The 25,354-nt window shown below is 49.0% G+C and overlaps 1 protein-coding gene across 6 annotated transcripts; it reads left to right on the top strand.

Moving 5' to 3' along the window:
• Positions 1-329: 329 nt before the first annotated feature.
• Positions 330-23,843, top strand: LOC106025064 (uncharacterized). 6 transcript variants are annotated; one of them, XR_010051689.1, is made up of 8 exons: positions 330-2,192; positions 4,123-4,263; positions 20,266-20,441; positions 21,298-21,398; positions 22,159-22,439; positions 22,723-22,859; positions 23,042-23,117; positions 23,664-23,843. XR_010051689.1 is itself a non-coding variant. In XM_023560350.2 (3 exons), the coding sequence occupies exons 1-3, from the start codon at positions 22,202-22,204 to the stop codon at positions 23,750-23,752; spliced, it is 678 nt and encodes a 225-aa protein (XP_023416118.2). In that variant the 3' UTR covers positions 23,753-23,843. The 6 variants fall into 6 exon arrangements, 2 of the variants coding, with proteins under 2 accessions (XP_023416118.2, XP_023416119.2); XR_010051691.1 differs by having other exon boundaries at positions 23,584-23,719; XR_010051692.1 differs by lacking the exons at positions 23,042-23,117; positions 23,664-23,843 and having other exon boundaries at positions 330-2,022; positions 2,094-2,192.
• Positions 23,844-25,354: the final 1,511 nt, after the last annotated feature.

Genomic DNA, 25,354 nt, shown 5'->3' with positions numbered 1-25,354 from the left:
CACTGCTGACCTCACGGCTCCCTCACTGACCTCATGTTCCCAGCTGCTGCATGCTGTAGGGCCACTGAGGTAGGAGTTAAGTGACTCCTACGTGGCTGCTCACCCTTGAGCAGGTGGCTCCTCCACCTGCCCAGCAAGTGGCCTGGAGTATGTCCAAGGTCACATGAGTGTGCCTAATATCAGTCCTGACCTAGGATGACCACTCCTGGCTATGACGGTCACACAGCTGGCAAGCAGGAGGCATTGTGTGCTCAGCTGGCTGGTCCATGAGGTGAGACCACAAAATACAGTGATGTTTAAAGTAAAAAAAAAAAAAAAAAAAAAATCATTACGGGAAAAGATGCATTGCCTCAAATACCCTCAAAGTCCTCCCGCTCGCTGTGAGCACACGGTCCCACCGTCCTGGCCACTTTCTGAAGCAGGCCTGCGAGTCCTCTTTTGTGAGTGGCTTAAGTTGCACCGACATAGCTGCCTCCACTCCCTGAATTGATTCAAAATGTTTTCCTTTTTAGGGCGTTTTGATTCTGGGGAAGGAGAGCCAGAAGTTGCGTGGAGCAGGTCCGGTGTGGGCAGTGATGTTTCACCGCCCTGCCCTGCCCTTTTCATGAGCCAGGTGGATGGCGCCTGGCGGCAGCACTGGCTATATTTTGATCCCACCTTGTGAAGACCGTCAGGAAATAGCCCTTCTGGAACTGCTGCAGAAAGTGGCAGGGACGATGGCATAGGCGTGTTCCAAGCGAGGGAGAGGATTTCGAGGGGGATTCGTGGCAGTGCGTTTTTTAGTGTAATAATTAAAAAAAAATAGATAGGCACCGGTGTTGTGATTAGTTCTTGTAAACAGAGATGCTTGGCAGGGAGGCTTGGTGGCAATCTTGCCCTTGAGGCCCTTTCCTACTGGGTGTGGGCGTGGAGTCAGCTCCGGGACGTGCGGAAAGGTTTGGGAGCAGGGTGGACCAGGCCGGAGCCGGCGGCTGAGTGTGCAGCCGGGCTGTGTGCATTTGAGCCAGGGGCAAGGCGCAGGATGCAGACAGCTCGGACGAGGCTGAGGCAGGAGGGGGCGCCGGCAGGGGGCAGCCCAGAGCCACGGACCGGGTAGAAGACGAGCCCCAGGCCCGCTGCTGTGGCCAGGAGCTCAGGCCCCTTTGTTCGCAAGAAACCATTTAAAACGCCCGTCCCCAGCACGCGTGCGGGCAGCGCGGGGTGCGGGGACGGTGCGAGGACAGGGGCGCGCGGAACACAGCGCGCGCGTTCGCCCGCGCGGCCGGGCTTGCAGGCTCCAGGTCAGCAGTAACCAACAAAGACGTCTCTTCACAGCGACGAAAGGACACAGGGCTGCGGCGCGAGGGGCCCAAGCAGGTGGCCCAGGCGGCCTGGCGGTGCCCACCTGGCACGGAGGGAGGAGGTGCGCGCACTCCCGCCTGCAGAGGTCAGAGGGAGCGGATCTTCTCCTCCCATCCGGCCCCCTCTCCCCTGCCTGGGCTTTTCTTCCAGGAACGGAATGAGCTACTTTAGCAGTTGAAAGGACATTCCATTCCCGTGACAGACAGGAGCCGGATGCGGGCATACCTCTGCCCTCTTTCTCCTAGGAAGGGTCAGGCAATGAATCACAACGAGTGAAAGTTTAAAACAGCATTTCTTTAACTTCTAAAGGCCTCTCTCACTGACTTCCAAAGTGCCACCAACTGCTGTCTTCACATCCCCAGCAAGGACCCATTGCAGAACCTGTGCTGACCATGGCGAATTTTATCTCTTCAGTATTACCCTCAGGAAATGGGTTCTTTTGGCACTAAAGTTGTCTATTACGGAACGAAGGCGGACAGAGGATTTTAAAACAGTGGGAAAAAATGATCCCCATGGCAAAGATCATTCTGCTGTATTCTGTTCTCTCTGTGTGGGGAGCCACCAACCCCAGCTCCTGAACCAATCCGTCTGCCAGAGAATCTGGAAGTTGCCCATCAGAAAGGCTCTCCATAATGAGCCGCCCAGTAGGAGACACCAGCAGGGATGAGAATGAGAGACCAGGTATTTCCCCAAGAGAACAGAACATGTTTGAAGTTCAAACCCATCTTTAACCACAAGGTTTCGCCCTTTAGGCCCTAAACACATTGCAGTGCACAAGTGGGCTGGAGGGAGAAGGACGGTCTTACTAAACACTTGCTTCCGGAAGCATTGTCTTCAGCTTCCTGACTCCAGTAAGTTGCACAGGTATTGTTTTTCAGTTTGCTGGGCCTGCAGGTTGGAGAAAAAAGTATTTGAAGTGTGTGTGCCTCAGGAGGAGCTCAGGGAGGCAGTGATTAGGGACTCGTGCAGGAAGGGACAAAGAGCCAATTACCATCAAAGCCTGCGGTCTCCCTCGGAGAGGTTAAGGAGGAGAGCACGGGCCTTTGAGCTCCCCTGTCATCTGTCCCGAGGCGTAATCAAGTTATCATAGCACCCGGCCTCCATGTAGCTACTTGAATGAAGGCAAAAATTCTCGGACAAATTTCTAGCAGCGGGAAGTTGGTGCTCTCCTGCGAGGCTGGATGAAAAGCACCTGTAACCTCGCCGGCCCCGTCCCACTCCTGCTGGGAGCCGCTTCAGGTGGCAGCTTCAGGCCGCTGGCTCCAGGCCTCTTGTCCGTGCAGGCCGGGTTGGGGGTGGGGATGCTATTATGAGGTTCACGAGAGTGACAGGAACAGGCTCAGCTGGCCGGGGCAGCACAGCACGGCCAGCTGCCTGTGCATGGGTAGGTGGATGCTGTCCCCTTCCTTTTAGAGTGGCCTGGGCACATTTAAATGAAGACAGGTCTGGCCAGTAACAGCTCTCATGGCGGGGGTGAAGGGAGTCTCGCCTCCCTCAGTAAGGCTGATTAGAGGCAAGGAGCTCCGCAACCTGCCACCAGGGCCAGACAGTTGCGTCTCTCTGAGCTGCACCTCGATGCTTCCTGGAATTTGGGGGTGTGAGGATGTCCGCCTCGTCAGTAGGATGGAAGGAAGGGGAATTTGAGGCCACAGAGGGAGCACTGGGTGGGGTCATGGGATGTGTCTTGTAGACTGGCTCTGTGACTTAGCTATTTTGTGTCTTAGTTATGTCTCTTGTACCATGGGGAAGTGACAGAGCCTGGCTGGTCAATGAAAACCCTTAAAACCACTACGGTGGCCCTCAAGCCCTTTTGGCATCAGAGCTTGACGGTTCTTGGTGGTGGAGAGGACTAAGGGAAAGAAGGAAAGACGTAGATAGCTGGACATGGATTTCATCGCTTTGGCATGCCAAGCCAGCCGTGTGATCTTGGGCACTTTGTGAGGCTCACTGATCTGGTCAAAACCAGCTTTTCTGAGGTTTGTAATAGCTGGACTTTATGGCAGTCTGGTAAAGGCTCCTGGCCTAGGAGACCTGGCCAGTGCATCACCCCTGCCCCTGCCCTGCCCCTGCCATGCCCGCCAGGCTATATGTTCTTCAACTATTTGATGACAGGGGACATTGTCTTTCCACCTTGAAGGCAGCTCCAGCCTGCTCCCTCAGCTATAAACTGGGGCGCAGGATCTCTGCCTCCTTGGCTCAAGGGCACAGAAGCAGAGGGGACTGGTCAGCAGGAGAGGAAGTGCTTTGTAAAGTGCAAGGTGCTGCCCCGGTCACAGGCAGTCCACACGGCACCGCCATAACTACCACACCGGGGACGCTGCTCAAAGGAGGCTGAGTGACTCTCTGGCTCCCGACTCTGGGGTGCAGGTACAGCGAGGCTTCTGCTGTCTGGAGCAGGGTGCGGAGGGAGGTCAGGCATGGCCGGGATGTGATGGCCAGCATAGAAATAATCAGGCTGCAAACAACTAAAATGGGGACCAAGCACTCTTGGTTCCTTCTTTTCCAAGTGTTCAAACCCAAGATCTTGCCCCACAAATAACCACAACCTTCCCAGATGCTGTGACTTCCCCTCTGCGAGCTCATTGTGTCTCTGGCCCTGCTCACACCGGGTGCACCCCAAAGGCAAGCAAAATCCAATGAGAACCGAATCCAGTGTCCCCCTAAGGTCCACTTGGACCTGACCACTGAATTTGATTTGGTTCTCATCCAACTTGACTTGCGAGCAGAGATCTGGAAAGCATTAAGTTCATGAACCAAGAGACCACTGTATACATTTTACAGGTGCAATTTAGCGACTTTCTCTGCAAGTATGTGCAGTCTTCATGTAACTACCACACAATCAAGATGCAGAGCACTTTTGTCACCTTCCAAAGTCCCCTATGTCACCTTGCTGCCAGTCTTTTTCCAAGACCCTGACTTCGGGTAAGTGCTAGTTTTGCCACTATAGTTCCCATTGTCTAGACTTTTATGTAAAAGTTGTCTGCAGTGTTTGACTTCTTTCACTTACTGTGATGTTTCTGAGATTCATCCATGTGGTTGCATTTACCAGGATTTTTTTTTATTGCTGAGTGCTGTTTTAGGGGGTAACTACAGCTTGTTCATTCACCAGGCTGTTTGCAGATCTGGGCCTGCACGTTGATGTGGCTGTGAACACGCACAGAGAAGCCTTGGCGTGGGCTGTGTTTTTATCCTGTTGGGTGGGATTCCTGAGCTGGGTGAGGGGCGAGTGCTTAGCCTGGTGAAACGTAGCCAAACCCTTTTCTCAAGTGGTCACATCGGCTTTTATTTCCACCAGCGATGTGAGAGTCTGTTTGCCCTACATTCTTACTAATATTTGATACTGACCACTTTTTTTAAATTACCCATTCTATAGCTATATTGTGGGGTCTCACTGTGTTTAATTTATTTTTCTTGTGACTAGCCATTTCCATATTGGTACATACACAGCTATTGATGTGTTGGCTAGTATCTACTTGCTATGGTTTATATCTGGATCTCCCCCTCAAAGCCTCATGCACTCACGAGTGGGGCATTTGGGAGGTGACTGGATCATTGGGGGTGTGATGCTCCTGGGGGTGGATCCATTGGTGAGCTTATAGCTAAACTGTGAGGTGGGGAGGTGGAGCCTGGCTGGAGGAGGTGGTGACTATGGGTGTGGTCTGGGTCTATTTCTTCCCCTCCACCAACCAGGAGCCAAAATCAACCTTTTTTCCATTAACTTGGATATTGTGTCTGAGCAACTAGAAAAGTAACCAAGACACTGCCTTTATCCACTTGGTTTTTTTTTTGGTACCAGGGTTTGAACTCATGACCTTGCGTTTGCCTGGCAGGCGCTTATGCTGTTGAGCTAAATCCCCAGCATATCCACTTGTCTTTAATTGCATTATTTTCTTTCTTTCTTTCTTTTTTTTTTTTTTTTCATACTGGGGATCGAACTCATGGCCACGTGCTTGCCAGACAGGCGTTTGTGCCACTGAGCTAAATCCCCAGCCCTGTTTTCTTTATGTTCTTATTGAAAACGATCAAGTCTTTTTACTAGATATGTATTTTGAGGATATTTTCCTCCTAGTCTGTGGACTGTCTTTTCATTTTCTTAGAGGTACCTGTAGATAAAGGTTTTAAATTTTGATTGAATCCATTTATATCTCCTGATATTATATATATATGACATGTACTTATGACACAAATATGCTGTTTGTGTCGTGTTTATATAATCTTTGCCAACACAATAGTACAGAGATTTTTCTGCTATGCTTCCTTTTTGAAAAGTAATCATATTAGTTCTTATGTTTAGGTGCATGATCCATTGTGATCATTTTTATATGAAGTGAGGTAACTATTTAAGATTCAGCATTTGTACTCCACAAAGATATCCAGTGCCATTCATCGAGAAGACATTGAGTTACCTTGACAGTTTCATGAAAACAAAACAAAACACAAAGTCAACTATTAAGTGCAAGTTACTTCCGGATGCTTTAGTCTGTTCTTTTATTTTCATATATTTTTTGAGACGAGGTCTTGCTATGTTGCTAAGGTTGGTCTCCAACCAGCTTCCCAAGTGGCTGAGACTGCAGGTATGTGCCACCCTGCCTGGCTCCATAGACTGAGATAAGACTTAGTAATTTTACTTTTCTCCTCTTGGTGGAGAGATCAAACCCAGGGCCTTGCATGTGCTGAGCAAGCCATCTGCCTCTGAGCTGTAATCCCAGTCTTATCCATTCAATTGATGTGTATAATTTTTATGTGTATATTTTGTGTATAATTTTTTCAGTGGCATAGAGCTTTGATTCATGTGGTTCCATAATACATTCTGAAATGAGACCATGCAGGTCCTTCTTACCTGTCTATACTTAAATATTAGTTTGGCTATTTGTGATTCTTTGCTTTTCCATACATTTTTAGAATTAACTTTCCAATTTCTTTAAAACAGCATGTCTGTGATCAGGATTGTATCACCAATGATCAATTTGGAGAAATAAATTTTAATAATATTGAGTCCCCAAATCCGTGACTATGGTATAGCTCGCCCTTTATCTGGGTTTTCTTTAATTACCCTTAATATTTTTTAATAGGCCTAGCATAACTTTCGTTAAATTCTTTCCTATTTTTAATTCTTTCTATATTTGGAGTTTTGAATATTTTTATCTTTTAATTGCTTGTTACTTGTATGTAGAAGTACAATTTTATTTTAATTAAGCTTTCATTTTGAAATATTTATAAATTCAGAGGGAGTTATGAAGATCTACACACCCTTCACCCAGTCCTTCCAGGGGTCCCAGTTCTGCATGATATTACAGTGTAGTATGAACTAAGACTTCGGCATGGGTGCAGTGTGGGTACAGTGTCTCTTCGTCATATGTATTCATCATGTGCAGAAATCGCCAGATCACAACTGTCCCATCACCCAAAGGTCCCCTTTGCACCTCCCCACAGCCCGTTTCCTCGCCATGCCTCCCCTCTGACTAGCCTGTTTTCCATCACTATAATGATCATTTCAAGAATGCTCTATAAATTTGTACTGATATTGTTCGGACAACTGAACGCAGGTGTCTTGTGCTCTGGGTAAATGATTTGGGAATGACAATGCGCAATGTATGTATGTGCCATTGTTGCCCCCTGATTGACGTGTTTTGAAATTTTGTTGTGGTTTTTTCTTCTTCTTTTTATCTTTAAATAAAATAGATTTTTAAAAAGTGCTCTAGCAGCTGGGCATGGTGGCTCATGCCTGTAATCCCTGCACTCAGGAGGCTGAGGCAGGAGAATCATTGTGAGTTCGAGACCAGCCTGGGCTACAAAATGAGCTCAAGGCCAGCCTGAACTGCATAGAGAGACCCCATCTCAAAAAAAAAAAAGAAAAAAAAAAAAAGCTCTATAAATAGAATCGCATAGTATGTGACCTTTTGAGCTTGACAACTATTTTTCCCTTGGCATAATGCTTTTGAGATCACATTTGACCTGTAGCAATCTATGGCTGAGCAGAGTAGTACAGAACTCTGTAGTTTGGCTGGACTGCTGTGTTTAACCCTTCACTCTTGAGGGACATATTGGTTGTTTCCGGTTTGGCGTATCACAAATAAAGCGGGGAAAATGTCAGGTACAGGTTTTGCGCTGCTCGGTTATCATTTCTCTGGTATAAAAACCGAAGAACGCAATTGCTACGAGGCATCATGGCGGATAATCAGTTTTGAAAACAACCGTCAGAGATTCTCTGAATCCTGGTCAGGATTTTGTGTGTGTGTGTTGGTGTCACTGTTTTAACTGATGTGGAGTGACATCTTTTGGTTTTACTTTGCATTTCTTTAGTGACTGCGATGTTTAGTGTCTCTTCACATGCTGATTTGGTGTTCTATGTTCTCTTCGGTAAAATATCCCTTCACATCTTTGACTCTTTCCTAACTGCTCTTTCAACTGTTGACTTTTGAAAATACATGTTCCAGGCAGAGTTTGTAAATAATTTTCTCCCAGTCTATGACTTTTTAAAAATTCTTTTAAGAGAATCTTTTGTTGAGAAAGGTTTTTAAATTTTTGATGAAACAAAATTTAAATGATTTTTTTCTTTTTTTCTTTCTTTTTTGGACTAAGACCTCTTCACCAAGCCGTAAGTCCTGAACATTTCCCCTTATATTCTGAACGTTGCATAGGCTTGTTTTACATTTAAGTCTGTGGTCCATTTTGCATTAAGTCTGGTAAAATGTGCCGGTGAGTTTGAGGCCTTCCCCTCCTCCGCGGTCACCGCTTCAGCAGCATCGGTGTAAAGGATGCTCTTTCTCTACTGAGTTACTTGAGTTACTGAGTTACTAAAACCAGAGCTGGCACATGTGGGTGACGGCTCTTTCTGGGTCTTTCTGGGTCTCTATCTTGTTCTGTTGATCTATCTTTTTTGCTCATTCAGTTGCTACAGTTATGTATGAAGCCCTAAAACAACACAAATTATTTTCTCTTAAAATTATTTTATTTAGCCGGGTGTGGTGGCTCATGCCTGTAATCCTAGCACTCAGAAGGCTGAGGCAGGGTGATCTCTGCGAGTTCGAACCAGCCTGGGCTACAGCGTGACCTTAAGGCCAGCCTGAACTGCATAGCGAGACCCTGTCTCAAAAAGACAAAAAAAAAAAAAAAAAAGAAATCATAAATATACATGTACCTCATAATGGAGGCTCAAAATATGTGTAGTAAAAATTAACAGTTAAAAGGAGAAACAAATGCAGGGCCATAGTCAGAATTTCAATCCCTCATTCTCAGCAAGATAGAACAATTAAATGAATATTAGCAGCAAAGACAGATGTGAACAACTTTAACCATTTGAACCTATTTGTAAGATACTATTTACAGCAATGGCAAGAATGCAAACCCTTTTCAAGTGCACTCATCTGTCTGGGAATCGTGACAAGCTAAACTCTATACAAACCTTAGAAACTAGAAAAAGAAGAGCAACAAAACCAAGTTAAATTAAATGCTGATATCATTATTATGTGGTTGAGTTGGGCTTACTGTCTTATCATTTGCTTTCTATTTGTCTCTAACTTATTTTCTCAATTCTTCTTTTTCTGCATTTTTGCTGGACAACTTCTTGGATTCAGTTTTATTTTACACATTAGCTTTTTTTTTTTTTTTTTTTGAAAAATTTTTTTTTTAAATTTTATTTAAGGAGAAAAGAAAAAAAAAGCAGAGAAAGGGTACAAGTTATACAGATTTGCAGAAAAAAAATGAACAGTAGGAAATTACTAGTTAATGGATTACATATTGTCATCTTAGAAATAATTGTTCAAGTCACAAAATTAAAGCTTGTAAAGTGGACATTCCATCAATGATACTGCAAACAGTTCTGCTCAATGATCCAATATAACTCTGTGATATCATATTCTATCTTATACACTTAAACATACATGCAGTTATATAGTTTAGAGCACTTTCTTTTCCTCTCTTTTGTACAATGACTATTACACATTTTGGGTTTCATTGCTCTCACAGTTCTTATTACTTTTTTGGAAGAGAGTAAAACCAATTGTGACAGAACAGAATTGGTCAAGTCAAAAGGGTGGACATAATAGATAATGTGAAAACATAATACAAGGTGATCAACAATGGTTACCATAATGCCTCCCGCTATCTCTAATAGAATTGCCTATACCATTAGTTATAATACAATTGAACAAAACAGTAAAGAACAAAACCGACAAAACCAAACCATTGGAGACATTGTAGGTCTTCAAAAGTAGATAAAAGTCAACGAGAATGGGCGTTATAATGAATCTCATTATCTTCACAGCTGATGCCTAAATTTTCGAACCTGATACTATCCAGCAAAACAGAATAGGGGAACATCAGTTAAAAACCAGATGGTGAGAGTAATACAGGGCTTTGAATCGAGGTAATGGAAAGTCAAAGTGGGTTACTATAATATATCCTGTTATTTTTTTCCTTTAATTAAAAGGATAAAAATTTTAAAAAAGTATTAAAAAAGTAAATAATGGAGTGGAGATTGAGATAAAAGAGGGCATAACAACGAAACAGCACAGATCAAAACATAACCATTTAAGCAGAACAGTGTTTCACCACCAGATAATCCTGACCTAAAAGTAGTTACCATATTGTCTCTTTCCTTGAAATCCTTGAGTACAACTTCGTATACTGTAGCATTAAGTATATCAAAACAATGTAAAACCATTTAAGAGAATGACAGCATTACAGAATATTTAGAATCGACTAACAGAAAATGAATAATGGTTTCTGTATAATCTCCTTGTCTTTAAAAGGTTTTTGCTTATACTATCATACATAATAAAATCCAGTAAGATACAACCTATTTAGACCATTGGAGACAGAAGGACAAAAGCTAGATGAGACTTCAAAACAAGATGATACTAAATCAGTATTACCTATTAAGATGTCATTTTCTCCAAAATAGCTGTTCCTATCATCCAATCTTCTCTGCCTCATTTCTGTTGAGCTCTTATTCTGTCAGTAGCTGTCAGTTTGTCTTCTTCACTTTGTTCTCTGCTCCATTAGTTGTGGCCTCCACTATTTCTGGATTCTTTGTATTTTTCTTTTTTTAGAATATCCTGCAATACTCTCTGTAGAGTTGAATTGGTGGTGGCAAATTCCCCCAGTTCCTCTTTATCCTGGAAGCACATTGTTTTTCCATCAATTTCCAGGGACAGTTGTGCAGGATATCTCAATCTTGGCTGGAGATTATTATCTTTCAAAGCTTGAATTATTTCCCCCCACGCTCTTCGTGATTTGATGGTTTGTGCAGAGAAATCTGCTGTAATTCTGATGGGTGCTCCCTTGTAAGTGGTCTGTTTCTTGTCTCTGACAGCTTTTAATATTCTGTTTTTGTATTGAATTTCTGGAATTTTTATTATTATATGCCTGGGTGTTGCTCTGTTTGGGTTGTAGGTAGCTGGGGTCCTGTATGCCTCATACATCTGAGTATCTTTACCTTTTGCTAAATTAGGAAAATTCTCCTGGATTATTTCTGTGAGTAGCTTTTGTAGTTCATTTGTTTGTGTCCCTACTTCTTCTTTTATGTTCTTAATCCTTAAGTTATGGATCCTCTTATCATCTTCTTGTCTTTGTATTATTGCTGTTTGTTTCTTTGTTATTTTTAAGAAGTTTTTCATTTCATTCTCCCATATTACAATTCTGCCCTCCAGTTCAGATAGTCTGTCCTTAGTTTCTTTCAAGCTGTTATGCCAGTCTTCGATAGACTTCTTAGTTTCTTGGTAGTCCCTTTGAACCTGCTTCACGTATTCTATGCTTTCCCTGTTTTCTCCATCAAACAATTCTCCCCTCTTTTTCTGTTCTTCCATTCCACCATCTGTTTTTTCTTGGGTGGGGCTTAGCATTTCTCTAACTATTTTGCATACTTCTAGCTTCAGGTCGTTGATAACTTCATTCCTGAATTGGTCTATGAGGCTCTCTATATGGTGCTTTATGTGTATTGGTGCGGTGTCCGCTATTGCCTGTTTCTCAGAATTGGGGGCCGAGGAGCCTTTCTTGTTGCTGCCTCTTCCCATATTCTCTGTTCCTTATATATGCAAGCTTATATGAGAGGCCCAGCTTCTCTCCCTGTCAGCCACAGCCTGATCGAATTGCGCCAGTTAGGTGTTCCCACTCACCGCTGCGCACCAGGCAGCCTACACGGGGGCCCGCCCCTCCCGGCCTCCGTCAGGCTCTGGGATCTGGGTTGGGCCAGCCTACGGGGTCCCCCGGCAGCGTCACGCAGGCCAGGCACTTTTCACCAATCCCACCCGAGAGGGGAATGTGTGGCTGGAGTCCCCACTGCGCCCTGCTCCCGCAGGACTGTTCGGGCCCAGAAAGTCCACTGGAGTCAAACTGTGGTGGAGTGTCAGTTTCTCTCACTCACCTCGCCACAAGTCAGAACATGCCTCCCTGCCCGTCCTGTTTTCGACTCCGTTCGCAGACTCCCGTTCTCAGAGTTTCCGCGCGTCTCTCTCCTTGCCGAGCGGATGTAGAGGCAGCCAGCCACTGCGCGGCGGGAAACCCAAATCGCGGCTTTCAATGGCGCAGGGTCCAGCCTCAGCAGGGAGACTTTTCTGTTCCTGTTTTAGCACCAGGACTGCATTCCAAGTTGGTTTCTCTCAGCCGAGTTCGTTCCTGAGTCAGCAGAGCATAACTCCACCTGCTTATGTCTCTTTAGTCCGCACCATACCTGGCTTCTGAGACTAGTTTTTCAGAGAGCCTCCGGTAGTTGCTGTTATCTGTCCGCCATGTTCTCCCGGAAGTTACACATTAGCTTTTAGCTATACCTCTCAACCCTGTGGCTGCTCTGCAGATTATATGCATACCTAGCCTTACATTTTCACGATCCACCCACAGTCGCTACACGGTGCAAAAGGACAAAATTTTCAACTCTAATTTCATAAATTCTTCCCTTTCTCATGTCTTACATATCATGTGTTACCTTGGTACTTATTATGAACCATGTGAGGCAGGATACAGTTCTTGTTCTAGGTAATTATAGATGGTATAAAGAGATTGAGAGGAAAAGATAGTTTTGCACAGATCTAGATATTTATATTTCTAACATCCTTTTGTCTTTCTGAGGTTTCAAGTTCCCAAGGGCAACATTTAGCTTCAGTTTGGAAACCTTCCATAGCATATTGTTTAATGCAAGTCTATTGGAGACAATTTACTCAGTTCATTTTCTTATTTATGACATTTTGTGGTTTGTTATTTATGAAATATCTTGAATCTGTAAATCCATCTCCATTATATTTGAGAAATTCAGCCCTTCCTTCCTTTCTTTCTTTCTTTCTTTCTTTCTTTCTTTCTTTCTTTTTCTTTCTTTCTCTTTCTGCTTGTTTTCTGAGACAGCTTTTGCTCTGTACTTCAGGCTGGTCTTGACCTCACTATTGTAGTTCAGGCTGGCCTTGAACTCATGGTGATCCTCCTGTCTCAGCCTGCTGAGTGTTCAGATTACAGATTTACACCACTACGCGGGTTACTTTTTCAAGTTTTTTCCTGCTCCATTGTCTATCTTCCCTTTTTCTGACACAAAATTTATATTTACCAAAATCCTGCTAAGTTACATTTTCACTTTGATCTTTGTATTGGCAATTTATTTCTATGTAACGTCTCTTTCTGTCATCTCCATTGTTGTAAAATCCACATATTAATCTTTTAAATTTCATTCTGATATTGTATTTTTCAATTCTAGAATCTCTACTTTTATTATTTCTATTTCTTTGCTGAGATTTTCTATCTGTTCATTTACCAAGAACATACTTTGTTCTTCATGTAATATACTTGTATTGCATGCTGGAAATTCCTTGCCTGCTAATTACAACAGCAGGTCATCTTTTGCTCAGCTGACGTTTTTTGATTTGAGAATGCATTCTGCTTTTCCGGCTCTTGTTTGTTAAATAATTTTGGAACGCACTCTGAGCATTGTGCATGTGAATTTTGTATGTTCTGGATTTTGCTGTTTTTCTCTCATGGGTGCTGTTTCTTTCATCAGACGATTATCTTGGCTGGAGCCAAACTGAGACAGCAGCAAAGGCTGAGATCAGATCTTTCTCCAGCCGCGCAGCTGCTCTGAGGCCGCGTTTTGCATTTATGACTCTGCATTTGGACAGAGCTGTGGACAGAAAGGATTTGGGGAACGTACCTCCATCTCTGACTCTTTCCCTCGAAGCCTTTTTTCTATGGTTTTCTTGGTTCTCAGGCCTGAAAATAATTCCTTCCCGATCGGTTCCTCCCACTCACAGCTCAGCTTGCTCTGCTAACTGTGTCTGGACTCAGCGCCCGAGCTGCAGACCCCGAGCTCACTCCCCAGAGCGCAGAGCGTTTGCCAAGCAGGCACTTAAACGCCGCTGAGCTGAACTCCTGGCCATATTCTACACTTTGTTAACTGCGTGTGACGTCGTTCACTGTCACCAGAAACAGATGTTGAATATGTTTAACTTAATCGCTAGAAAAGTTGTTTTTTAAAAAAACGAATCAAAGAATAGAATAATTTTAGGATTAGAAATGATTTTTTGATCCTAACACAGAGTAAGCCTCGAATGAATGCTTAGGGACTAAACCTTCCCCCCCCAGCACCCCATTCTGCTTGATTGCCCTCAGTAACGGAGAGCTCACTACACTACACAGAGCAACCCACCTTCTTTTATTTTTAATAATGTAACTTTATTAAATAAAAAGCCCACATACCACATAATTCACAAACTTAAAATATAAGATTCAGTAGACCCTAGCACACTGACAAAGTTGTACAACCACAGCCACAATCAAATTTACAACCCAAATCAAAACACTGTATCTCTAGTGGTCCACTCCTAATCCTTACTCCCCCAAATCTATGTAACTGTTGAGCTATTTTTTTTTATTTTTCTCTACTTTTTTCTTTCAAAATAGACCATGCTCACAACACTAAAGACCTTAATATATCCAAAGGAGTATAAACCCTGCACTGCGAGCTGTCAGGCCATATCAGAGTGAAACCAGAGACAGACAGCAGAAACATACTTAGAATATAATTACGGTTTTTCCCCCTTTTTCTTTTTTCTCGCTCTCCTCTTTCCCATTAAAATTTTCACACAGGGGAAGCATACAGTGGTCTGTAGTTCTTTCTTGGCTGAGACTTCTCTGGTTTTGGAATCAGGGCAGTGCTCGCCCCCAGGAACGACTTGGGAGTACTTCTCCCCTTTCGTTCCGTTAAAGGGTTTGTTACAGGGTTTGAGCGGTCCTGGCGTTAGGTCTTCTCTAACGTTTTTACAGAATTCGGCAGTGAATCCGTCAGGATGTGGGCTTTTCTTGGTAGTTTCTTTTTAATTCCTTCTTCAACTTCACTGACTGACATTGGGTTATTTAAAGTTTCTTTTATCTTGCTGGCTCAGTGTCAGTAGTTTGATCGCGTGTATCGGGAATGCATCCATTTCTTGTTGAACTCTCCATTGTGCTCCTGGACAATGTAGTTATTGATAACCCCACTGTAGGTGATTCTGAGCTCTGGAGTACTTTCCTTAGATTTACTCCAGGCACTTTACATTTTAGACCTACCGCTCCATTTTAGGGGCAACGCCTAAGGCCACAGGCATGAGAGCCTTTTCTTTCTCCCACAAACAGCACTAAACTCTCAAGTAGGGGCAAAGGCTCAGTTCCTCTTTGTCACTGGATTTCTTGTCCCCCACTTGTCTGGTTTCCCTCCCTTGGGTGGGATGCTGTCCTCCCCCAGGGGAGCGTTCCACATCTTTTCTGTGAGGTGGCCTGGGCTCCTGTGGGCACTTCGGGCCACCCTATTACATGGACTCAGTGAATCACGTGGTCCGTGAGTGTCCTGGGCCCGCCGGATTTTTCCCAGCCCAGGTGCACTCATGGGCTTTCCCTAGCTGCCTTCCAAGAGCTGCCTTTTCTGAGGGATGGAGTTTCTGGGAATTGGCCCCTGCCCTGCTTTACATTTCCCTCAGAAATAGGTCATCACGCCTGGACAGAGCTGGAAATAGCAAGGTCTTTAAATCTGCACGTATTTTTATTGTATTTTATTTATTTAGTCTTTTTCGTTTTTATCGGTACCAGGGATCGAACTCAGGACTGCCTGCTTGCAAGGCAGGTGCTTTATGCCGCTGAGCTAAATCCCCAGCCCCAAATCTGCATGTATTTTCACTCTACAATTTTCAGAAAATTGAATCTGCTTCACGCTTTTCTCCAAGTTGAGTTCTACGCAGCCCGTAGTGGGGAAAACAGATCTGGTGGTTTGCACAGCGGCTTCTCTCACCGAATCCATGGAATAACCACTAAATATGTGCCGTGGCCAGGTGAGGGGTGTCATCACCTTTGGACAGGTGACACAGGCTGTGATAGGGGGCAAAAGATTCAAAAACCATCGAGACCTCGGATATTTTTTGCAAAACACTTTTCCTCAACATCTGGAGTCTCGGGAGTTGCACTGAATTCACCTCAGCCAGCCTCAGGGACTCATGTCCCATGTCCCCTGCGTCTCCGTGTTGGCCTCCAATCAAGTCCCCTTGCCCCCCAGGGGTGGGGGAAGGGCACAGCTGTGGCCAGGTGGGGAGGGGATGGCTTCTGCAATCAGTGGCCTCTGGCGGAACAAAAGCTCAGGTACGGAGGCTTGGCTGTCCCTGACCTTTTACACGCTCAGAGCCCAGCCGTGGGAAGGAGGGGACAGCCACACAAAAGGCTCTGCTGCATGACCCGGCCCGCCTCAGCTACCTGCTGCTCCCCACAATGGGCCCGAGGCTCGGGCTGCCTTGGGAGGCCAGAGAAAGGGGCCAGGATAATGACAGCTTAGCTACTGCTGCTCTCTTCAGAGGGGGCGAGAGGAGGAGGAGGCGGGAAGGCCCCCGGATAATAAAGAAGTAACAAATGAGGAATGAAAGCTTATGGAAGACATCTTAACCCAGGGATGAAAAAAAACAACAAAACACGTCAACATCTGCGGGCTTTCTGCACCAGTGGGCCCAGGGCCTCCTGAAAACCCTGGAAAAGCCATTCAGGGGCGCAGAGGCGAAAAGGCTACATTTTTCCGCAGGGCAGGGGGTGGCCTCTCCCTGTCCCTTCGGGCTGCTGCTGAACCGAGCACTAACGCCCCGCTCCTCCCAGCTCTGCTAGGCGGTGCATTCCGGGCAGGTTGGATGTCTGCACCCTGACTCGGGAAGCAAAGCCAAGGAATTAGAGAAAACGCTGTCGAACACGGGTCCCCTTTGAGCAGGGTCTTTCGGAGGGAGCCGGCACCCGGGAGAAGTAATCCTCTTAGTGCGGGCTTATGCGTGTGTGTACAAAACAGGGAAATCGAATCTGAATGTGCTCACGGCGTTTGCTAAAATACCTAATGAAAACACAAAGATTCCTCCGGGTTCTGATCGTCACCTTTATTCAGGACGGGCAGAGGGGAGAGCGGCAGATGTTGGCTCCTAAAGCTGATTCAAAGACTCAGGCTGGAAGTTTGGGGTGGAGGAGGGGCTATCCCCTTCTTCCTGGGCTGGGCGGCTGGTGGGACTCCAGCGGAGGGAGGTTGTCCTTGGGCCCTGGAGGTGCTGCTGCTGGTTTTCATTTCTTGAGTTTATGCTCTGTGTTGGGGTGGGGGGACCAGGTCTCTAGAGGCTTAGGTAAAGAAACCCTCAGAACACCCACACACCCACAGCCTCACACAGGAACACACCACCGCAGTTCGCACACGTGCACACTCACCCGCACACCTGGGCCAACTCCTGCCTCCTCCAGGTATAAATGCACATGCAGCCCACTCCCCAGCCCCTGACCCGCACGCCATGCCCTCACCCCACTCTGGACTGCTGAGTCTTGGGAGCCAGAGCCTTCCCACCTAGCTTATGAAGCCACGGTTTTTTGGACCAAACGCTTCTGCTATAATTTAGCTATAAAATGAAGTAAGATGCAAGTGGCAGAAGTGAAATGTTTGGGGTTGCCGAGGAGACTTTGCCTCTGAGAGCAACAGGAGAGGGATAGAACTTTTGGCCCGGCTAAAAAGATAAGAAGTGGGAAATAAAAGTGGCCTTTATTTTAAGAATGTGGAGAGAGACTCCGTAACCTCCGGGGTCTGGCTTTCTCTCCGAGGGACGCATGGTGTGGGGGCATACGTGGGGGCTTAGGCCTGGGGTGGAGCCTGAGGGGCATTACTGATGCACAGGTAGCCCAGTGGGATTCATTTCCTGCCAAAGGTAAATTGCTCAGGGGCGGGAAAGACGACCTCAAGATAGAGCCCCTCGGTTCTGCCTCCCAGCCTCCCACCCCACGGCTACAGTGTCCCATCTGGGGCAAAATCCTTTCCGAGAGGACATTTCTGTTTCTCCTTTCTCATGTCAGGGGCTGCCTGAAGTCAGCACTGTCGTGTGCTGTCGGAGCACAAAGGGAACAGAGAGCTGTGCACTGATGGGCTGCCCCTGTCACGCTGAGCTCCAGGGCGGGTAGTGAGCTCCCAGGACCTCGAAGTAATTAAGCAGTGTCTAAGGACCTTCTGTCCTCTGTGGCCGTCCACTGGAGGGGATTTCCAGGCTGGCAGTGCAGTTGAACCAGAGGCATGCTAATGTCTTTTGTGACCCTAATATTGTTTATGCCCACTAATTATGCGCTAGCCCCTTTAGGAGTCTTCAGTAGATTACCTCATTGGATTTTCACAGCTCCACCATACAAACTCCCTTACTGTGCCCAGTTTGCAGACAAGAAAGTGAGACAGCAGAAGTCTGCTGGACCCTGAGTGACCTTCCGGCCCCTTTCGTTTCTGTTCCTTCTGGTTCCTCCCCAACGCCCTGGCATCTGTTCTCTCCCTTCCTTTGAGGAGGGTCCCTAGGATCTGGTCCCCTTGGGGGAAGGTTCCACCTTGGGCCACCAGGCCCAGAGCCCTGGAGGTGGCTGGGCATCACGTCTGCCCGGGCAGGAGCCTGCACAGAGATGCATAGACCCTGCTCTCAGCTCCCCCTAGGGCTCTCAGCCTCCTGACTTGACTTCCCCTACTGCACGCACTCTCCAGCCCCTCTGCCGCGGTGGGAACGCGGCCTACCCGGAGAAATCCCACCCCTGACCCTTTTATGGCCACTGCTCCCCATGTTCCCAGGCACAGGAGAGCCATGATCACAGATGATGACCTCTAGTGACTTTCTAACCTCCTGGGTAGATTCTCAGCTGCGTCCACACAGCTTTTGGCAGAGAGAACTGAGTTGCCCTCTTGATTTCCCTGTCCCTGGGTGTGGACAGGCTTTGTGACTGGCTTTGAGACTGGAGTATGGTAGAAATGGCTGGTGTCACCTCCAGCGCTGGGTTTCAGGGAGTCAGTAGCCTGTGTCTCAAGTACCCCCCCCCCCACTCTCTCTCTACCTCCCTCTTCCCACTCTTTCTGAAATTGCTTGCTCTGGGAAAGTCAGCTGCCATGTTGGGGGGCAGTGGTGGAGATTCCCTTGAAACTGAAGTTTGCCCTAAGAAACCAAAGCCACCAGCAACCCCTTGGGACTGCTTGCCAGCCTTCAGACAGCCACATGCATGATCCTGAAGGTGCTTCTTCCCCTAGCTTAGTCTTGGGTAGCCAGGGAGGTCATCTTGTACCAGAGCAACTGGGCTAAACCCTGCCAGATTCCTGACCCAAAGAAGCTATGAGATAACAAATGGTTAATTGTTACACAGCAGGAGCTAACTGATACACTCTCCAATGGCATAGCTAGGTGCTCTGGGGCCCTGTCTGGAAAGTCCCTTCCCTGGTCTCACAAAGGACAAGTCACTTCCTGAAAGTTTCAAGTCAGTTCTTAATATTAACTCACACATTTTAACTTTTCGTGTAGTGTTCTTTCTACCACACCAAACCTCTCTCTCCCATCCCCCTCAAATTAGTAAGGAGAATTGGACCTGGCAAACCTCTGCCTGCTGGGGGAGTTCAGCTCTGTGTTCCTGGCAGTGTGGACATAGCAGGAATCTGTAGTGACACAGGCTGGAGGGCAGAGTGGTCCACAGAGGAGCTGCTGGAGACGGTGACAGCCTCATCCACTCCTCTGCCCGGGGCTTGTGTCTTGGCTGCTGCAGAAATTAAGCAAAATGCCTGGAGAGAAAGGAACCCAGTGTTCATGCAATCCCTCCCTGATGAGCACAGCTACCTCTTTTCTCATCTTCCTTGTTCCCTGAGGAGCCCCGGGGCCCAAGGCGTGCCTGGGAATTCCAGAGCCCTCAGCTCTCTGAACCTTTGGTTCTGCCCCTGCTTGCTGGGTCTGGTGCCCACTTGAAACCCAGCTGCTCACAGAGGCCACTGGTGATGCGCCTGTTACTGTCCTCATCTGGAGGCCACATGGTGTCTTGAGGCTCAGGGACTCAACACATTGCTGCTTAGGACAACCTAATGTCCCTACGCTGCAGTGGTGTGTGTGTGTGTGTGTGTGTTGGGGGGGGGTGGGGGGGCGGGGATCTCTGCATGCAGCATCCAGACCAGGTCCACCTTGGAGTCGAGGCCGGGCTTGTCACTTGCAGGCGGCTGCGTTACCTGGTCCTCCAGAGTCTAAGAAGACACTGGGAATCTACATTTTTATGACTTGTCCAGAGAATGCTGGCATCTGTAAAAGTGAAAACCATGCCTCTTCAGAGCTTTTAAGAACTGCTTGGTTAGTAGCACATGCCTGAAAGCCCAGGACTCTGAGGCTGAGGCAGGAGGATGACTGAAAGCTTGAGGCCAGCCTGTGCAACATAGTGAGATCCTGTGTTAAAAACAAAACAAAACATCCAAACTAAACCAAATCAAAACAAAAAAAATATTCGATTGGCCTGGTTTTTGGAAAATTCTGAGGATTGTTCAAAGCTCCCTGTGATTCTCTGACCTTAACCCCCCACACAGGGGAGGCCACAGCTCTGGCCCAAGGGGTGCTGCCTGCCACTTCTAGGGATCCCCATTCACTGCTCCCTGCTCCAGAGCTGTCTGACATGTTCCTCCCTCTTCTCTGTTGATGACAGGTCCCCGGTTGCCTCCAGGACCTCAGCAGCCCTGGCTGTAGGGTGAGGTGGTCTGAGAGGCTGAGGGTCTCTGGGGTGTGAGGTACGTGCCACAGATGGGATCTGTCAGCATCTCTTGGGTCCCCCCTGAGTGGGACCTCCTCAGTCCCTTCCCCAGGAAGCAGAGAAAAAGCAAGGTGAGCCCTGAGCGATGTGAAACCCAGGTGGGCTGCAGCAGCCAGTCTAGGGGTGAGGGGAACAGGGGTGGGTTGGGACTTGGGGGTGCTACAGGCGTGGGCTGATGCCTCTGCAGAAGTCTGTTTCCCTTCACACCAAGTGTCCCTTTACTTTGGGGACAAGGGTGCCCTGCTTCTCCCCCGGGCATTTCCCCAGCTGCCTGTACCCTGAGTGACGGATGGTGAGGGTCCCCGGGCGCTGGCACTTTGGGTCCTGGCACTAAAGCTGTTATCTCAACTCCTTACCAACTTCCATAGCACAGGAGGGCCAGGCCACAAAACTTAACCCTGACCCGTGATCCCAGGAGCCACCAGAGCAGGGGGAAAGCTGCTGGGGCGACAAGGGAAGACACAGAGGGGTGGGCTGGACCCCAAGACCTGGGACGGGGCGGGGCAAAGACTGGCCCCTCCCCCAAAGACCCGGATGTCCAGATGAGATTACCATGAGTATGTGATCAAAAGGATCTGTGAGTCCCGGCCTGTGGTCCTGGCAAGTCAGGCGAAGTCTCTGGGCCTCAGTTTCCCCGTTGCAAAACATCCGAAGCCCCGATTGACTATTGTCTTTGCTTAGAGCGCTGCCCTTTCTTGTGGATTCCATTTGTCAAACTCCTACAACAGTCTGGTTCCCTTCTCAGGGTCATCTCCTCGGGGACTTCCCTGGGGTCCCCTGAGAATCAGATGCTCCTCCATAGGCTCTGGTGGCGCCTGTCCCTCTTCTCTTGGCCCTGACCTTCTCCCTAGGCCACCGTAACCAATGTGGAGCCCTGGAGATGACAGCTCTTTCTCTCCTGGCCCTCACATGGTGCCTGGCATGCAGGGGCTCTGTGAGCTGCCAGACAGACCTCACTGGGGATCTGCTGACGTCCACTCACTTCCTGGCAGAGCTCCCTGAAGACAAGACCAGGGACCAGGGACAGGGTAAGTGCTCCCTGGCACTCCCTCCATGTGAGCCACGTGACAGGGACCCCTGAGAGGCTTCTAGGCTTGAACAGGATCTGTACACCCTGCTTGTCCAGACTGTTGGACTCCAGCCATGGCTGAGCCTCAAAAGGGTCTTGGAACTCAGGCCATGGTCTCAGCCACCCTCCGAGGCCATTTATCCACAGCGGAGGCAGCATGGGCTCTGGGGGCAGGCAGAGCTGAGTTTGAATCCTCCCTCCGTTTCCCCTTCGTGTTGCCTGGACAGCAGCTTCCTCTTTCGCCCGCAAGGTCGCTGCCGTGTCTTCAGGGAGGCATTTGCAGAGCGCGAGTCCTGGGTCTGCTCTCCCTCTTGAGGGATAGAGGGGTCCGTTTTTACTTCTGTGGGCACCACAGAGGCACAAGAAATTCCTCTGCAGTGTCTCCACGTGCCCCGTGAGGCTTCTGGGAGCCACCCAGGGCCAAGGGGGAGTTGGGGTGCAAGAAGATGGGCTTGAAGAGTCCCAAGAAACCAGCTCCTGGGCTGCTTTTGATAGAAGCCAGGCACCTGGGTGCTGACCCGACCGTCTGTGTGGTGCCACCAGCCTTCCCTGCAGCCAGAGGCCTAGTAGGGGTCTGCGGAAGCCTTTCCCACCCTGTGAAGCGCTGTGTAGATGCGGCTCTTCACAGTGTGCTGGGCACGCCCTATTTTCCTAAGTAAATGGTGAGAAATTAGGAGGCCTGCACCCCCGCTTGCAAAATCTTTATTTATTTTTTTTAGAAGTAGGAAAAAACTGGAGAGAGAAGGTTAGAAGGAATTAAAAATGAAAAAGAGGACTGGAGCCAGCAGCGTGGATGCCGTCAGCCAGCTGGAGGGAAGGAGTGAGCAGCTGAGGTTCCTTCCAAGGGAGTTGGCGGAGCCGGGAGGAGCTGCCGCCAAGCCCACGGCCGGCCCGGCCAAGGCCTCCTCCTCCTCCTCGGGGCCACTGCCCTGCGCCTTGGAGGCCCGGGTCTCCCGGTGGGTGCAGGGCCCCGGGTCTTCCTGTCCTCGTCGGTGCTGAGGTCAGCGTGCTGGGGGGCTGGCTGGGCCCTTGTCCTGCTCCGAGGGATGGAAGAGAAGGGAGGGGCATGAGCCCCTGCTGGGCTCTGAGCTCCACACAGACAGTCCCATGAAAGCATCAGGGCTGGGATGGGGACAGGGAGGAGCCTGGGGGTGATGGTGGAGGTGGGGGCATGGGGGGTGGTCCTTGTGCTCCTGCAGAGCTGGCCCATTTTTCCTGGCTCCAGCTCTTATTTCTCTGACCAGGTTTGTCTTCTTTCCATCCCTGTTTCCTGTCTGTCTCAGCTGCCCTCCAGCCAAGATCCCCTGCTGTCCTGCCTCTCCGGTCCCCCAGTCCTCTCCGCAGCGGCCTATCCAGGCCACACGTTGTTACCTGGATTACTGCGAAACTCTGCCCTGGCACCTTCCTGAGGGTGCAGCAGGTCAGGAGGTCCTGGAAGCCATTCGAGGCCGGGGCTGGAAGGAGGAGGGGGTGGAACGGGCCCAAGCTCTGTCTGGAGGCCCACACTGCCTGCCTCTGGCAGCTGCCAAACCTGGCCTGGGCCGTGGCAGCTTGGATGGCAAGTGGCTGGCAGTGGGACTGACCTCACTGCCTTCCCTGCAGTGCAAGGGGACAAGTGGCTGCCGGAAAGGCTCAGCTGCAGGGAACAGGTGGAGTACCTGTGTCCTGGAGAGGAAAGGTCAGAGACTTTCTGGAACTTTCTGGAACCTTCCAGTACTGATGTCTATACAGTACAAATAGGGGAACTGAGGCCCCGAGTGGGGAGGGCACTGACTGAGAGGGGAGCATGTACTGGCTCCCTGATGGTCCTACTTCCTGTCAGGTGAGGCCAGGTCCACTCACAAACCAAGGGGCCAAAGGTGTGATCTATGATCAGCTGATTAGAGCAGCGGCTATAGTTTCCCCAAGGGGAATCTCAGAACTCTGGCAGTCAGCTGTGCCTCCCCGTGCCTGAGGTCCCCGTCCTCGGCTCCCTGAGCTCCATCCAGGGGACATTTCTGGCGAGGTCTCACCGCTCCCTAGATTTAGTTGTTGAGAAGCAGGGATTCAGGTAAAGCATGAGGAGCTCAGTGGGCTGAGGGGAGGAGGGTGAGCCTGTGCCCCTGCCCACCCCCCACATCCTGGCACCCTCCTCTCCCCTGCAGCCGAGGCTCCCAGTCAAACCGCTGGCACCCGCACCCCGCACCTCCTCTCACTCCCGCTGCCCTCTCCCTTTGCAAAATAGGATCGAAATTGTCAGTTGTTTACCTGTCTGTGCCACGACCCCTTCAGCGTGGGAGCACTTCGTCGCTTAAGAAAATGTCTGTTGAGTAACAATGACCTTTCCTTTCCCTGGCCCAGGAGCCCCTCAAGGCAGGACACTGTGCCCCATCACCAGGACAGTGGCCCAGCACTTGGCTAATTGTCCATCATAAACCAGTGAAATTCAGGGATCAAGTTTGGTTAAACCATTGAGAGCTTCTGCTGTCTTTACACAGCCCCTGCTTGCAGGAGACATCTGGCCTGTCTGGGTTAGGGTCACTCTTGGTTTTCAGAGGTGAAAAGCCGTTTGCCCTGAGTGGAGGCTGATGGGGGAGGGGGGGGAGAGTTACAGGAGGCGGGGGATGGGGTGAGCAGCAGGGCCCATTCAGGAAACCCTGTGTGCCTTCCTTTTCCGGGGAGGATCTGGGAGCCTAAAGGACCCAGGTATGGCCTTGGGCAGAAGGGGCCCTTGAGTCTTCCCCCCCAGAGAGGCCTGTGTGTCCCCCCTCCCCACTGTCGGGCACCAGTCGCCCTGGTTGCTGCCCACTGGAGTCTTGTCTTCTTGGTTCTCAAATTCCTGGGGAGAAGCCAAATGCAGCATAAAAAAGAAAACATCAGGAAGCAGACGGTGAACTGGTACCACCACGATGGAAACCAGGGTGGAGAGTCCCTAGAAAACCCAACCGAGAAATCCCGCTCCACCTTCTAAGCGTCGCCCTGAAACAGTTAAAGACGTCGTGTGCCGTGACCCACACACCTGTGTTCACACCTGCGCAACTCTCAGCAGCTACGCCTCGCCTCGGCAGCCGCCTGTATGCCCCTCAGCAGATGGATGAATAAGGAAGCCAGGGTGGTGTTTCCACGCAGTGGAGGACTCTCCACTATCGAGGCAGAGAAGCTGAAAAATGGACGCCCCGGAGACCCTAATGTTAAGTGAAATGAATCAGACTCACAAGCTTCAATAGCAAATGGCTTCTCTTAGATGAGAAACCTAAGTTATAAATGAAGAGCAAAATAAAAGGTGGATAACAGGGCAGGGTGATGGAAGGGCCTTTCACAATGGGAAGGAGACCAAGAGACAGACGGAGGGTGGGTGAGGGAGTCACATGAAAGGTCTGGGAACCAGGGCAGGGGGATGCCAGGAGTGAGCTGAGAGGACAGGAAGAGGGGCCAGGTGCAGGGACAACGCGCACAGCCTGTCCCTCCCTGTCCCCAGAGCAAGCTCACTGCATCCCACATTGGCGTCATCAGCAGAGCAGGGACATTAAGGCGTGGGCAGTGGGTCCCGAGCCGCAGGGCAGGGTATTTCCCTGGGGGGCGGCACTTGGCATGCAGCAGGGTGCAGTGTGCAGGCACTCAGGCCCAGGCGGGACGCTTCCTCTCTGTCCCTCCGTCCCTTTCTGTTCTCTGCTTCCCTCGCAGGTGACGTCCGATCACCCGCAGCCCGGCACAGCTGCCCATTCCCACGCCTGTCTGTGGCGGGATGGATGAAAGCAAGAGAAACCCTGGGCTGGGCTGTCGCTTCTCATTTTCCTGAAGGAATCCAGCACCCTCCTGCGCGGAGCTGGGCTTTCCTGGGGGTCCAGGCCGGGCCCCTCTTAAGATGAAGCCTGCCTTTCTACAGTCACGACTCTCGGTCGCTGGTTTTCCTCACACCAACAGCTGGTCTGCAGC

Source organism: Cavia porcellus, unplaced genomic scaffold, assembly GCF_034190915.1.
Source record: "Cavia porcellus strain 051 isolate PalLab524CR breed Dunkin Hartley unplaced genomic scaffold, mCavPor4.1 scaffold_14, whole genome shotgun sequence".
Taxonomy (NCBI): Eukaryota; Metazoa; Chordata; class Mammalia; order Rodentia; family Caviidae; genus Cavia; species Cavia porcellus.
This window is presented reverse-complemented; position numbering and strand designations above follow the sequence as displayed.